The sequence below is a fragment of the Branchiostoma belcheri genome, unplaced genomic scaffold, assembly GCF_001625305.1.
Source record: "Branchiostoma belcheri isolate BF01 breed outbred unplaced genomic scaffold, Haploidv18h27 scaffold51, whole genome shotgun sequence".
NCBI classification, from domain to species: Eukaryota; Metazoa; Chordata; class Leptocardii; order Amphioxiformes; family Branchiostomatidae; genus Branchiostoma; species Branchiostoma belcheri.
Window position 1 is genome coordinate 2,359,216 of NW_017804143.1, and position 15,899 is coordinate 2,375,114.

General features: G+C 39.1%; 1 protein-coding gene across 1 annotated transcript; it reads left to right on the forward strand.

The window, feature by feature from the left end:
* Positions 1-881: 881 nt before the first annotated feature.
* On the forward strand, positions 882-15,829 carry LOC109480592 (sodium/hydrogen exchanger 8-like). The gene is made up of 17 exons (XM_019782826.1): positions 882-1,151; positions 4,577-4,737; positions 7,691-7,771; positions 8,197-8,255; positions 8,536-8,619; positions 8,987-9,088; positions 9,303-9,337; positions 9,682-9,825; positions 10,259-10,397; positions 11,166-11,271; positions 12,328-12,444; positions 12,750-12,832; positions 13,174-13,285; positions 13,751-13,893; positions 14,381-14,446; positions 14,752-14,895; positions 15,378-15,829. The coding sequence occupies exons 1-17, from the start codon at positions 1,087-1,089 to the stop codon at positions 15,513-15,515; spliced, it is 1,779 nt and encodes a 592-aa protein (XP_019638385.1). The 5' UTR covers positions 882-1,086; the 3' UTR covers positions 15,516-15,829.
* The last annotated feature ends 70 nt before the right edge of the window (positions 15,830-15,899 follow it).

The window sequence follows — 15,899 nt, forward strand, 5'->3', positions numbered from 1 at the left end:
ACACACCAGGCTCTGTATCTGTATGCCCTGTTATATTTTCCAGCCTGTCTAACCTGACGCAGGCTAACTACACGAATGTGTCGGCCAGCACGGCGAAGCCCGCCCCTCCCCCTGCCCCCACCCTCCCCGGGGTGCCTGAGGATGAGGCAGCAGGGCTGGAACAGTCCATGAGCATGACCATGTTCTTCATCTGTATCATGTTAGGTGAGCTGTAGTATGGAAATTATATTATACTATATATAATTATTATGTTACTGTTTACTGTTATGTATTGTAAAGAATGGTCTTCATCTGTATCATGTTAGATGGCTGTACTGATAAAGTGATATCATATATTATGTACAGTGTATATGGTTATATTATGTGCGTATATGTAATTAGGAAAAAAATGGTACATGTCTGTATCATGTTAGGTAGGCAGCAGTACTGAAATTATATATGTACATGTACCTATTATGTGTAAGGTTTATATATTTATTATGTAAACTTATCATAATGGAAGGTATTTGTGTTTGTATGTATGCATGCATATGTATGTATGTGTTTAGGTGAGTAGAGGTACTAACTTTACAGTTACTGTAATAAATTCATTTACAGTTACATTTTGTAAAACTGCCCAAGAAGACCACTTAGAGGACTGAGAAAATCTGGTCCATGAACAGGTGGTTGCTATAGACAGCGCTCTTAATATTTGTGTCAATGGGAAAATTATCACAAAGATTAGTGGTCACAATGGTCAGGTGGTACATACGGGTATATAAAGGTGGTCCCCTGTACAGGTTTGACTGTATATTGTACCTTCCTCAGGGCTTAATGAACCCTACTACTCCTTTCTCCAATTCATTCATAACTTTATTAAAGGGCAGGATGTATTNGTCACGCTGCGTCACGACTGGATATGGTAATCACAAGAGGACAGTGAAGAGGCTATCCTGATCCGGAATTCCACATTTATTTTCTGGTTCTGGAGTAATTCCCTCCAGGATATGGTCACCCCTGGCAGCTGGAGGACCGTTTCAGCGGAAGATAGGACGCGTTTTTCTTAGAGATTAGCTCAGAGACTCGTGCGGAAAGGATTTTGCTAAGATGGGGGAACCTGACTCGGCAGCGGATCTCTCTGCAACTTTGCTGCACATACTCGCCAACGACAGGTGGGCGTTTTTAAACTAAAGATGCACGAACACGAACGTGGTTATATTTGTACCGGTTAGAGATTATCTGTTTCACAGGAATGCTTTAATAGCCTTGTAGCCAACCTCCCCATAACCTATTATCACAAATTAAAACACAGCATATGGTTAATTGGATATTATGTGACAAGGATCAGAAAAAATTATAGCACAATAGCATATCCATATGTTTGAAGTACCAGGGCGTGTCCAAGTTCAACATGACTTTATATAGACTGTTCAGGATGTATAGACAAAATGTACACACTCCTACCTTTACTTTGACATCACGTTTTTGTTGTGACTGTGTATATATACACATGATATGTACAATGTTGAATAGAATATTGATGACATCACGGATGTATATAGCAACATATGAGATTTCGGGAGCACACTTCTAGTTAAAAACAGTTGTTCTTTTTTATTATGTAAGGTGATAACGAATTCACATTTTGCTGTACAAGTCTATACAAAAGTACAAACCCTGGTATATGTGTACTGCCCTTCATTATAATGATGTATGTGACAACCATGCTATCAGTACCACCAACCCAAAAAGATCTACCCAAAAAGAACCCCAAAAAAAATAATAAGCAAAAAAATGAAAATGAAAAAAAAATGAAAGAAATAAAGATGATGATGCATGCATGAAAATCAAGTTGCCATTTCGTTTCACATCCTTTGTAAAAAAAATACCATCGTATCAGTCAGTATGACAAAGATTTATGAGGAAGAGCAAAGTTGACTGTAAGATAATATCAGAATTTGTACTCCAAATACTTTGATCTAGTATCTGGTCATATCAAGTAGCATCATAATCTAGGTGCATGTGGCAGCATCCATGTATGAAAAATTAATATACTCTGATGGAATAGCTTGATACAGGGCATTGCATAGGAACCCACTCGGCTATCTGTTCTGATGGGTGCTTTTAAATCTGCCAGGCCGGCGAATAAATCAAACACGGAGAAATGCCCAAGATGCTTTGGATGGGTCATATTCCAAATAATTTTTGTGCACCTGTAGTCCTGTATAGCTGGTATAACCACCTTTCAGTGTAACATACCAGCTTCTGTGTCTATATCTGTATAGCAGGTATAACCGCCCTTCTGCGTAACACACCAGCTTCTGTATCTGTATAGCCGGTATAACTGCCCTTCTGCATAACACACCAGGCTCTGTATCTGTATACTAGTAGCCGGTATAACCCGCCCTTCGGCATAACACACCAGCTTCTGTATCTGTAATTAGCCGGTATAACCGCCCTTCAGCATAACACCAGCTTCTGTATCTCTACTAGTATGTGTATAGCCGGTATAACCGCCCTTCGGCATAACACACCAGCTCCTGTATCTGTATAGCCGGTATAACTGCCCTTCGGTGTAACACACCAGGTTCTGTATCTGTATAGCCAGTATAACCGCCCTCCAGCATAACACGCCAGCTTTTTGATGACAGCTTGCTATTTTATCTCAGAGAAGCCTTCAAAATTCCCTATTCTATATGATATCTAAATTTTTTAAATTTTATTACTATTCCCCATATCTTACTTCACTCTCCCCAAGGACACCTTTTACACAGGTGGCCCATTCCTGTGACATAAACATCCATCCTTTGACATTTCATTAAAGGTAAAAATCCATTAAATATTGTAGATAACATCCTGCTGCAGCCTGCACACGTACACTAGCCTGGGGCATGGCAACAGTCACTACTGTACAGTGACTGTAACATACTGCTTTGTGTATGATGGCCATCAAAATTAAATATTAACAACAGCTGCTGGCTCTCATCTAAGCAACATTGAGTTGAAATTTGTTACTGAACTTTCTGAAGTATAACGGTTACCAGTCATATAGACCTGAAAGTAAGATCTATTGAATTGATTGTATGCATAGTATGCTACATCTGATGTCTCTGATTAAACCTGTGGAGAAATATTCCTATGGAACAACAGTCAGTGTTTATAAATATATGCAAGTAAACTGTTTCAAACAGTTATATCAATTCAAATAATAGCCATTATTTGTTGGTTATTAAGATATCCTTTTAGCTCTTCCATGGATCATAAAATAATATTATGGTACTACGTGTACATTTGTAACAGACAACAGACAACACATATACAGTCACAGATCAAAGGTCAAAACCGTTAAACCACTTCATAAAATCTCTGAGTTCAGAGATCACATTTCAATAAGAAGGAGTTCAAATCACAATGTACATAATTATTGATTCTACATCACTAGAATATTGAAAGTATATCAAAACTGGCTTATTATATGAGTTTTCACACCCACCCATTACTGCCACAGTGTTGCAAATTGCAATGCTATTTTATAGACCATCATGACCATGCCAGCCCATTTGGGCATCAGGCAAGATCTGGAATAGCTACTTATTTATATATAATTGCTTATCATATAGTGAATGTAACTTAATCTGTTAATGGTGCGAGATTATGATTATTTTTATGTAGGGCAAGTACATTTTGACTGTGTCGCTATAAGTCTAGATCTGTAATAGGTTTAGGACATTTAACTTTTAAGTTTCACATCAGTAAGTGTTTCTATATAATTTATCTAGTCTCATTAATTTTTGATGATGCAGTTACATGTACAACTTTTTGTAATGTACATACATTTATATCATACCCGGGCCGCGATAACGTTCGATAACGGGTTCCGGACCGGGCCGTACCGTATGGTGTGGAACCCGTTATCGAACGCTTCCATGGCTTCCATAAAACGATTCGAACGCGTTTCGCCCTAACCGCGTGTGCCCCTTTCGAAAATTCGAATACAGAATCCGGACGTTGGAATTGATGTCGTTGCATTTTAGGGTTTAGTGGCACCAACTTTTGGCTCATCTTGCATTGAAAGGCGCGTTTTCTTGGGTGGGTATGATATAAATAAAATACAACACGGTGTATTTCGCATCGCCCTCGGTCCCGGCCCTCCCGCGAGTCGGATCGCCCTCCGGCCTGCAGCCGTCGGGCGATCCGACCCGCGGTCGGGCGATACGGAATACCCCGTGTTGTATTCTACATGTACATTTGTATATGTACCTTATACATTTGTAGAAGTACATTTTGGTAGTTCTGAATGAATGGATAAATGAATGAATGGATGAATGAATGAATGAATAATTAATTAATAATTAATTAATTAATCATGGATTTATTAATCAATTTAAGAGCAAAGGTACCGGTACATCACTGCCACAAACTGATTTACATACTTTATTACATCTGTATTTGTATCTATATAGTTTGTATAACCGCCCTTCAGCATAACAGTATGGCATAACACTTTGCAGGGACATGGCGTGGCGGAACACATTTCATTGTTAACTGTACTAAAAAAACATTATTTTTAATTTTTTGAAACATTTCTGTTTTTCAGCCTGTCTAACCTGACGCAGGCAAACTACACGAATGTGTCGGCCAGCACAGCGAAGCCCGCACCTCCCCCTGCCCCCACCCTCCCCGGGGTGCCTGAGGATGAGGCTGCAGGGCTGGAACAGTCCATGAGCATGACCATGTTCTTCATCTGTATCATGTTAGGTGGGCTGTAGTATGGAAATTATATTATACTATATATAATTATTATGTTACTGTTTACTGTTATGTATTGTAAAGAATGGTCTTCATCTGTATCATGTCAGATGGCTGTACTGATATCATATATTATGTACAGTGTATATGGTTATATTATGTGCGTATATGTAAAGATTAGGAAAAAAATGGTACATGTCTGTATCATGTTAGGTAGGCAGCAGTACTGAAATTATATATATGTACATGTACCTATTATGTGTAAGGTTTATATATTTATTATGTAAACTTACTATCATAATGGAAGGTATTTGTGTTTGTATGTATGTATGCATATGTATGTATGTGTTTAGGTGAGTAGAGGTACTAACTTTACAGTTACTGTAATAAATTCATTTACAGTTACATTTTGTAAAACTGCCCAAGAAGACCACTTAGAGGACTGAGAAAATCTGGTCCATGAACAGGTGGTTGCTATAGACAGCGCTCTTAATATTTGTGTCAATGGGAAAATTATCACAAAGATTAGTGGTCACAATGGTCAGGTGGTACATACGGGTATATAAAGGTGGTCCCCTGTACAGGTTTGACTGTATATTGTACCTTCCTCAGGGCTTAATGAACCCTACTACTCCTTTCTCCAATTCATTCATAACTTTATTAAAGGGCAGGATGTATTATATTCCCAAAGACTACAGTACCTTCTTCAGTGCTTAATAAACCCTACTACTCCTTCCCCCAAAGGGCAGGATGTATATACTATATTCCCAAAGACTACAGTAATAAAACTACTGGGAAATGGCAAAAAAAACTTGTATTTTCCAATTACCAAACACTGCAAGTGTCAAAATCATACAGGAAGGGCTTGAAGTTTACTTGCTATAATGGCAACAGAGATCACGCCACCCAAGTACAATGCAGCACAAAACAAAACAACTGGAAACAAAACCTGGCATCTTGTTTCAGTCACATTGTCTTGAACAAAGACACTCATAAAAAGCTTTACACACCCAAGTGCAGAGTTCAGACACATTAGTTGGCTTTGATCAGATGACAACCTGCAGTTGACATATGTTCAACTTTATCAATAATATATACTTGACGTAATACATCATCAAACTGAATGGTAAAAGCCTTTTAATATTAATTGAACTTCAGGATTTACCTATCTATCAGTGGGTTTTCAAGTTTTTCATTGTAATGATGCACAAAGGTATAAATAATTAAACGTTTCCTTACAATTGAAGAATTGTTTAGAATGATTTAAGTCTTATAATGCTTGGTTCTAAAAGGTCATAATTTTCATGCAACTTACTTTCATTCTGCAACAGTTCACTGTTCAGGAACTTGAATTCTTTGATATGTACTGGGTTATGAATTCAAAGAACAATTCAGTATAACTCAAAATTCCTTTTTGGAAATAGAATGTAGATTTAGCAATACTTGATTTAGCAATACTTGATTTAGCAATACTTGATTTCACTAAAGCCTTTGATAAAGTCCCCCATGGCAGGCTCATCTCAAAACTGGAGTATTATGGAATCCAAGGCCCTACGCTGAATTGGTTAAAGGCTTTCCTGACCAACAGGGAGCAAACAGTAGTGGTTGAAGGGAAGGCGTCGGCTCCAGTTAAAGTAGCGTCTGGGGTCCCTCAAGGAACCGTCCTGGGGCCATTGCTCTTTCTCTTGTATATAAATGACCTACCAGATCAGCTTGACTCAAATGTGAGGTTATTTGCCGATGACTGTCTATTGTATGTAGAGCTTTCTACACAGACCGACTCACAACTTCTCCAAAAAGACCTGAACACCCTGGAAGAATGGCAAAGCAAATGGCTCATGCAGTTTAATCCCGAAAAATGCTATATTATGCACATAACAAACAAACGAACACCACATGCAACTAGCTACCAGTTTTGTGGTCAGGCTTTATCAACCACAAAAATCCATCCGTATCTGGGCGTCACGCTGACAAGCGGACTGAAGTGGGGTGCACATGTTAATAATATCACAACTAAGGCGAAACAGACATTGGGAGTGATTAAACGTAATCTGTGGGCATGTCCAACGAGAGTAAAATCACTTGCATACACGTCACTTGTAAGACCGAACCTAGAATACGCTGCGACAGTATGGGATCCATATACAAAGAAAGACAAAGACAAATTGGAAAGGGTACAGAATCAAGCTGCAAGATTCTGTCTGAACAACTATGTAAGAGGTGCTAGTGTCACGGAAATGAAAAGAAACCTACAGTGGACCTCACTTGAAGACAGAAGAAAGATGTCTAGACTATGCATGATGTACAAAATGACTAATAAACTGGTGGATGTCCCAACTACTAAGTACCTAATACCAGCTCAGAAGAGAACAAGAAATAGCCACGCATTCAAGTACCAGAGTTATCAACCAAGGATTGAGGTGTTCAAGAATTCATTCTTTCCTAGAACTATCGCAGAGTGGAACTCACTGTCACCAAGTACAGTAGGGGCACTGTCAATAGATAGCTTTAAACAATGTCTAGAGCTAGAAGTTCAAGGGTTAGGTGTAACAAGTCGATCGGTGTAATATAGCCAGCTGCCGCCGCGCCGCGTGCCTGCGAAGCTGGTGTGTTACGCCGAAAGGCGGTTATACTGGCTATACAGATACAGATACAGATACAGAATTTTGCACTGCTGCTGCTGGTAAAATAAAGATTTAGGTGCGAAAGTTTCATTAGGTTAGGAGAAGCTTTCTGATAGATACCAAAACCAAAACATTTTAGAGACATACTGATTGTGTAAAAGAAAATCCCAATGTCCAAAAATTCAGGTGCCTGGGAAGGTGCAAGTAGACTTTTCTGGTACAGGTTAGGTAATTTGACTTTCACCTATTCCAGTGCAGGTATGTAGAAAAGAGGATTTGTAGCCCTGTGATATTTTTGTTGAGTGTAGATATTAGAATTCTTTATTTTTTTGTTCCAGCCCTGTGTATCATGCTGGTGCATCTACTGATCAAGACCAGGTTCCACTATTTACCTGAGAGTGTGGCCATTGTGTTCCTGGGTAAGTCTGCAGAGAAAGTTTCCATGTGTCTGTCAATAAAACATTTTTGCTGTAATGGCCTAGTGGCTAAAGTGTGTGGCTTGCATGTGGTACATGTAGGTTACAGGTTTGATCATACCAAATACTTCCGTTAAGAAATGGTACATTCTGCCTTCTATATGCTTTCAGCACTTACATGTACAAATGTATAAGAGAGATTATGGTACATGTAGTTTAACACACAACACCACCATTGGACTAGCCTCCTATACTGTAGTGCTTGCACAGCTGTGTGGTCCAAGAACTATAGAATCAGTGGTTAACTAAGTAAAACCTTCAACAAACTAATTGAAAGCATCACATTGTTTACAGTAGGGATTGATCCATAGCAGGTTGAAAGGGATAATGTTCAGATCAATGAACTTGTGTCCTATTCTGTTTTTCAGGTGCTGTTGTTGGGTTGATAATCAAACTGATGAACAAATTGGAACTCGGAAACTGGACAGTAAGAAATACTTTCAATTTGCAAATATTACCATAGGAAAGATTTTTTCAGTCCCTAGCAGTGTAACTCTTAAGTGTACTGACACTAATACACGTGTACGTATAGTGCATTTTTACATCCCTAGAACGCTTATGAGGTAATTTTGTCCAATATTGTGGTAAGGTTTAGAAGTGTTGGCTCAGTTTAGAAGATTCATTTGGATTTTATATGAACCATGCTATTTAACACATTAAGTTGTTTGCGAATAATGTATAATCATGTATATTTTCCCTGGATACAGAGAGAAGAGGCCTTCCACCCAACCACGTTTTTCCTGGTCATGTTACCTCCAATCATTTTTGAGTCAGGGTATTCTCTTCATAAGGTATATTTACAATGTATATGTTACTGGTATTTCACCAATACAGTACTGTGGTTCAAGTCGAGTACAAATGTAGTACAATGTCATTGTATATTCTTTTTTTGAAGGATTCAATACAAGAACATTTGCATATTTCCCAATTTTCAGTGACATTTTGTGTTTACATACTCTGACAATTAGATATGTATTTAATTATCATGTAATCTTCGATTGAAATAATGAATATATGCTATGATAATACAATAACATGTATGGATTTTGTTGTGCAAGAGAATAATGACATTCATTTAATGCTCACTGAAACTCTATAATTAAGTAGAAAATTTCCAATTCCTTATCAACTACTAATTCAATTCTTAAAATCTTGCAGGGAAACTTTTTCCAGAACATGGGTTCCATCATGCTGTTCGCTGTGATAGGGACCATCCTGTCATCCCTGGTCATCGGTGGGGGCATCTATCTGCTAGGGAAGGTACTGCAGGATAGACTCTATGTTCTTACTGATGATGTTCAGGGAAAAATGAAAGCTTTGTTTCAAGTCAGAAGTGTGACCTCAATAGATGGGTAGAGAATGGAAAATAATACACAAAACTACAAAAAGCAAGGACTGACAGTCTTATTTCTGAGCCATATTTATCTACATTACTGTCCCAGTTGTTTTAAAAGATGTGTTTCTATTGTTGCAGGCTGGGGTGGCCTTTGAGTTGACCCTTGGAGAAAGGTGTGTACTTAGTATACATTTTGGGGGTACATGTAGTTTTAATGTTGGTCAAAGGTATCTAGTAAGTGTTATCTAGTAAGTATTCTATGAATAACACATGACAATAACACTGGCCTTGTGAGTCTTGCTGTGCATCATGAAGTAACAAAATCAATCACAGTGTTATAATCATCTTTTTCCTCTTCCAGTTTTGCATTTGGTTCCCTGATCAATATGTCAATACTGTACTTAGTGTCTATTTTCTCTGTCACGACCAGTGAATGTGTAACTCTTCAGCAAGAGAAAACTGGTCCAAGATTACTGTCCTTGTTGATCACAGTGCCATGATTTTCTGTCTCTCCCAGTTTTGCGTTTGGTTCCCTGATCTCAGCCATTGATCCCGTGGCAACCATCGCCATCTTCCACGCTCTCGGAGTGGATCCCATCCTCAACATGCTGGTGTTTGGGGAGAGCATTCTCAACGATGCTGTCTCCATCGTTCTTGCAAAGTGAGTGTCCTGTTCGTTTGTTAATTCATCTTTTCATGTCTCTAGCCTATTCACATCTAGTTGTGGAGAAAAGATCTATAAAACACTAACTTACAGAACCTCAGAAAAAGTGGGATCTTTTCTTTTCCTCCATTAGAATTTAGAGTCAGCCTTGAGTAGTTACATGTTGTATTGTCCTTCATCATTTGTTATCCGTTTTAATTCTACTTGCAATTAAACTTTGGGCACAAATTGGCAATCACTTGTGATCTTTATTTGCAATCGGATACAGATTCATGTACAGATACAGATTCAAGTACAGATATACAGATACAGACTTTTTGAGTAGGATTACCGAGTCAGTCCCTACACCTGAGTGAGGGTTACAGTTGACCCTGTTGGGCACGAATTGACTTTAAGTTAATATCATGTATTGCCTTTACCTTCTGTTTAGTACTGTGATCATGCTGACGGCCCCCTCCATGGCAGACGTGGACTCTACCACCGCCTTCTTCCTCATGGTGGGAAACTTCCTCAAGATGTTTTTCGCCTCCGCTGCCATCGGTGTGTCGTTTGCCGTCATCAGCGCACTGGTATCCTTCCTGTAGGCTGGTGTGGATACATGCCCGTAGCCAGGATTTTGAATGGGGTTGTTCCTCCCACTGTTTGAGGGGACCTCGAGTGCCGACGGCGCGAGGTTCCTAGGGGGTCCGGGGGCATGCTCCCCCAGAAAATTTTGAAAAATGAACCTTCTAAAATGGCATTTCGTGCAGAAAAAATCAGAGATAAATTTTTATTCAAATATGACAAAGGGAGCAGTTTTTCTATGATTCCAGTCCATCTTTCCAAGAAAAATCTTGGACCTTTACATAAAAAGTGGACCAAAAAATGAACCTTTACATAAAAAGTGGACCAAAAAGTGGACCTTTGAGCCTTGTGGGGGGTTCTTCCGAACCACCCCTGGCTACGGGTATGGGATAGAAGGATTCAACTTGATATGTTAATGTTCAACACTGATCAATAAAGTCAAGCTTGCCCACGAAGACCACTCAAGGGACCTATAAAATCTGGTCTGTGCGGACAGGAGGATACTATAGATATGACTACTGCTTGTGGTCAAAATGTGGTCACAATGGCAAGGTGGTCCTTTATGTAGAGGTCACAGGACTGTATATTGATAAGTATTCTTGGGTGTTACTGAGTCATATGTACATAGATAAATTCAAAATGTTGTTATACCCCAGTAATATTAGGGATAGTGATGCCTTAAACAGTGGCCTGATATGAAGGAGATGAAGCAATTGATTTTAACAGTTTATATGAAGATGTCTTGTCAAAACTTTCCCTTAACGTACTGTAAGTTACTGAAGCACATCAATCTACAGAGGACACCTTCGCTGGAGTTCAGCATCATGATGATATTTGCCTACACACCGTATGTTTTAGCTGAAGGACTCAAGCTGTCAGGTGGGTGGGACACCAGACTAGGGCTGTGTACCTAAACATAACTTCAGGTACTGCCAATGATGATTGTATCAGGAGCTGTACCTATTTTAGTTCTGTATTTGAATGGATTAGGTATAGGATCAGGCACACTTCTGGATAGTCTCTGTGTATCCAAAAACATAACTTCAGGTACAGAGGATTAAGTATAGGTCTATTGTATCCAGAACCATGCCTATCTAGTTCTATGCCTAAATACATGTAGGTTAGTGTTACATGTAGGAACAGACATGGTTCTGGATATAGTCTCTGCATATTCAAGAACATAGATTTTCCCCAGGCATGGTTTGGGATGCACATGGACTATCCAGAACCACACACATGTCTGAGCATGGCTCTGGATACAACAGTTCAGATCTCAGTACCTGAACAATTTGACAGTTCAGTAACCTGTGGTCTTAAAAAATACAAAAATTGTAAATAGTTAAAAAGTTTGACTTGTTCCAACACAAGAAGGAGAACTCACCATGAATTTTTGGCTGATCCCATCAACCTTCGTCAGATTTGTGATGCAGTCGCTGACTTTTTGATGCACTCCTGACGTCATCACGTTTCCGACTTCCAAAAAGTCAGCGACTGCATCACAAATCTGACGAAGGTTGACGGGATCAGCCGAAAATTCATGGCGAGTTCTCCTTCTTGTGTTGGAACTTAGTCAAACTTTTTAACTATGGATTCTACCAACACAGATGAGCTTTCATTCGAAAAATTGTAAATGTTTGTGTTCAGTCTGCGCTTTCAGTATCTCATGCAAAAAACCTACTCATTAGAGGATATTTGAGGGGTTTAGCATGAGGGAGCAGATCGCAAGCATGTTGAGGGAGCATAGCGACCAAGGGTTTTTTTTAATGAGAGTAACACAGTTTGTAATGCTAGAATGGGTTCTATCAGAGAATTTGATATGAGGGAGCAGTGCTCTTATTCCTCTGTTTAGAAAAAACAAACTGATATAATTGATTTCATTTTGCTGTTATCTTGGTATAATTATAACCTATGATTGTCTATATGTTTTCCCTGCAGGTATTATGGCGATCCTGTTCTGTGGAATTGTGATGTCCCACTACACCCACTACAACCTGTCTCCTGTCACACAGATCACCATACAACAGACATTCAGAACCATGGCTTTCCTAGCAGGTCAGCTCTCGTAACTGTCTGTACTTTAGTTGAAGCAGGTTCAGAACAGTGGTGCTTGAATATTTGTTTTTTTTCTTGGAGATATTGCTGAGTGGAATTTGTTGCCATCAAATAAATTAGGGGCATCCTCACAGCTTTAAACAACGCTTACAGTTTGATGTACAAGGGTTAGTATAGGTTATTAAGTGTAATACATCAGCTTCTGCAGCCCCACCTAACTGCACATATTCCCATTCAAAGCACCAGTGGAACAGCTCTAAGACTTGGAAAGTCTCAAAGCTTTAAATTTTCTCCTGCTTTTCCAGAAACCTGTGTGTTTGCCTACCTTGGTCTGGCCATCTTCAGCTTCAGACATAACTTCAAACCAGCTTTTGTCGTCTGGAGTATCGTAAGTTTATCGTTTATTTTTTTTCAAAGAGTAGGGGTTCCTCCGTAGGAGCGACAACACCCTACATTGAGAGAATGAGAGTGTAACTCACTGTCACAAAGTTCTGTAATTGTGTCCTTACAATGTAGATAGCTACAGAATAACATAGACTAACCATAACATAACCAGCTGCCACCACGCACCTGCAAAGCTGGTGTGTTACACCTTGATTAGAATTGTTATACTGGCTATACAATACAGTTACAGACACATTCTGTCCACATAGTGTTGTACCAAATACTCTTTTTGTCACAATGTAAGGTAAGGTCACTACTAATTGTTTACTGTTGTTGTTGTTGCAGGTTCTTTGTTTACTTGGTCGGGCTGTCAACATCTTCCCACTGTCCTATATCGTCAACATCTTCAGAGATCACAAGATCACCAAAAAGATGCAATTTGTCATGTGGTTTAGCGGTAAGATTTTAGAGAAGTTTTCCTCTCAATTATTGAACTCTTAGTGAAAAATTTGATAGGATTTGATGACTGCTGTTTCTCCTATTGTCAAGGTTGTGAGGTACCATTGCATAAGGAAATGTAGGATGACCAGTGTGATAGGAAGAGGTGTGTTCCGGCTATAAGTAGCTAGGTTTTCAAGGTGCCATTGTCTATGCACAATCCTTCTAACCAACGTTTTCTGCTGTCTCCTAGCATAAACACCTATACTATTACCTCCCACCAGCTTAGTTCAGTGCCCAGAAGTGGTCTTTTGGCCTTGCATAGAGCAAGTTCTTGTTCAAGTTCAAAAATTGTGGTATCATTGCATACACAAAAGTCTTCAAAACCAACAGTCACTGCCATTACCTAGCATAGTCACCCAACAATGTAGCTCCTAGACGTAGTTATAACAGGAAAATTATTTTGTGTTTCTGTTATGATTAGGATTGCGAGGTGCCATTGCCTACGCCCTGAGTCTCCATCTGGAGTTGGAGGGGGAGAAGAGACATGTCATCATCACTACTACTCTCATCATTGTGCTGTTCACTATCCTGTTCCTAGGGGGCTCTACTATGCCACTCATGAAAGTAAGTATGGCCAAATGCTGACTAGACCTAGAGCATGTTAAAGAACTCATTGCATTTCTCGACAAGAGTTGGGCTTTTTTCTTTCATGTATATGGATCAAACCTATCAGTCTAGTTTTATGCAGCTTGTCTTAGTGAATTTGTGTAAAGTTTGCCATGTACTGTTAATTTTGTAATGTTTTTGTACGTTTGTAATATATGTATGTAAATATGAATGTGTAGACCACAGGAAGAATAGCCTCTTATGAGGCTAATTGTGGATCTGAATAAAACTGAAACTGAAAAGCTTGTGCTTTATATGCAAACCTGATGAGTTAGTGTTATGGCTTGAAAATATGTGAGATATTTAATTATAATTATAGTTTTCCTGTGGTCACAACAATATTGAAAGAAAGATTCACATGCTCATAGTTTTAAACAGAAAAGGTTTCAGCATATTGTAGAGTGGAACGTGTGTTCTCTGACAGAATTGTGTTTTTCTTTCACAGTTGATAAAAGTGGACAGTAGACAGAAGGTCACCAAAGAAGTCACACTCAGTAAAACAGAGGAGTTGGTGAGTGAATATGTTTCATACATTGTATTTTAATAATCATAAACTCTGAATAGAGTATGGTTGTCTAGTCTCAAGTATGTTGAATATAGATTTACAAATACCACCTTGATCTAGCAGTGGCTAAGTTTTCTATAGACTTCCCTTTTTTTAAAAAAATTCTCTTTCCTCCAAGGATGTACTGGAATATTGTAAAGTAGATTTCAGCTCCCAACTTACTACTTTTCAGTTCTAATTTTAAGTGACAATTGTTTTGAATGAAAGACATGTTTTTCAATGTTAACATTTGTCTTCATACTGTGTTTCAGGGTAATGCCATAGAATCTGAACACTTGTCAGAGCTGACCGAGGAGGAATATGAAGTGAATTTTGTGAAGCCGAACCTGAAAGGCTTTATGAGGATAGATGCTAAGTACCTGGTCCCTGCCCTGACAAGACGATTCACTCACCAGGTGAGGTTAGACACACAAGTGTGTTAAACCATTACTACCTGTTTATGAACTGATTACTACTCAGTGTATTCTCAGTTTATTTTCTATGTGCTTGTCTCTTTGCTTGCTTGTGTGTCTGGTCTTAGTAGGACATTAAGATAGTAAGGTCACAGGAAGTAAAGTGGTGTAGATTTGTACCAATTAATTCCAGACCTACCGGTAAAGGTTGTCAGATGCTTTGCTAAACTTATTGCCTTGCTTAGTACAAAATACACCTGTAAATGAAGAACTGGATGAGTTCTCTTTCATCAGTGGTTGAGAATTCCATCTATGACTGAAATTATTTTCCTAGATGCTGCCTGAATTACCTCTGTCTTCATAGACTCTATACAGTTGCTTGGTATATTTTGTATCTTTTTTTATTCTTGTCACAGAAAACAAACAGACATTTTGTATCTCCACCTGGATGTCTAACCTTCATCATTTGTCGTTTTGTATTTCAGGAGCTGCGAGAAGGCCAGACCCACATGAAACAGCTGACTAACCAGTGGTACCAGGAGGTCAGAGGTCCTGCCATGGAGTCTGATGAGGAAGTGGACAGTGCAGAGACGGACAGGCTCACCACAACCACTCAGTTTTAACCTGCTACCTACTGAGACCATCTTACAGCCACCACTCAGTTTTAACTTTCCTCCAGCTGAGACCAAATCACAGCCACCACACAGTTTTTAACCTTCTACCTACTGAGGGGGTGCAGAGACAGACAGACTCACCATAACTACTCAGTTTTAACTTTCCTCCTACCGAGACATGCTCACAGCCTCCACACAGCTTTAACTAGCTTTCCTCCATCTGAGGGAACACTAAGACTGACAGGCCCACAGCCACCACTTTGGTATTATTATAGACTATATGATAATGACACCAATAAGTCTGAAATACAACAGTTCCTGACACTGGCTAATAGCCACCACACAGTTTAACTTTCTTACTGCAGAAGTAGCAAAGATAGCCATCAAACAGCT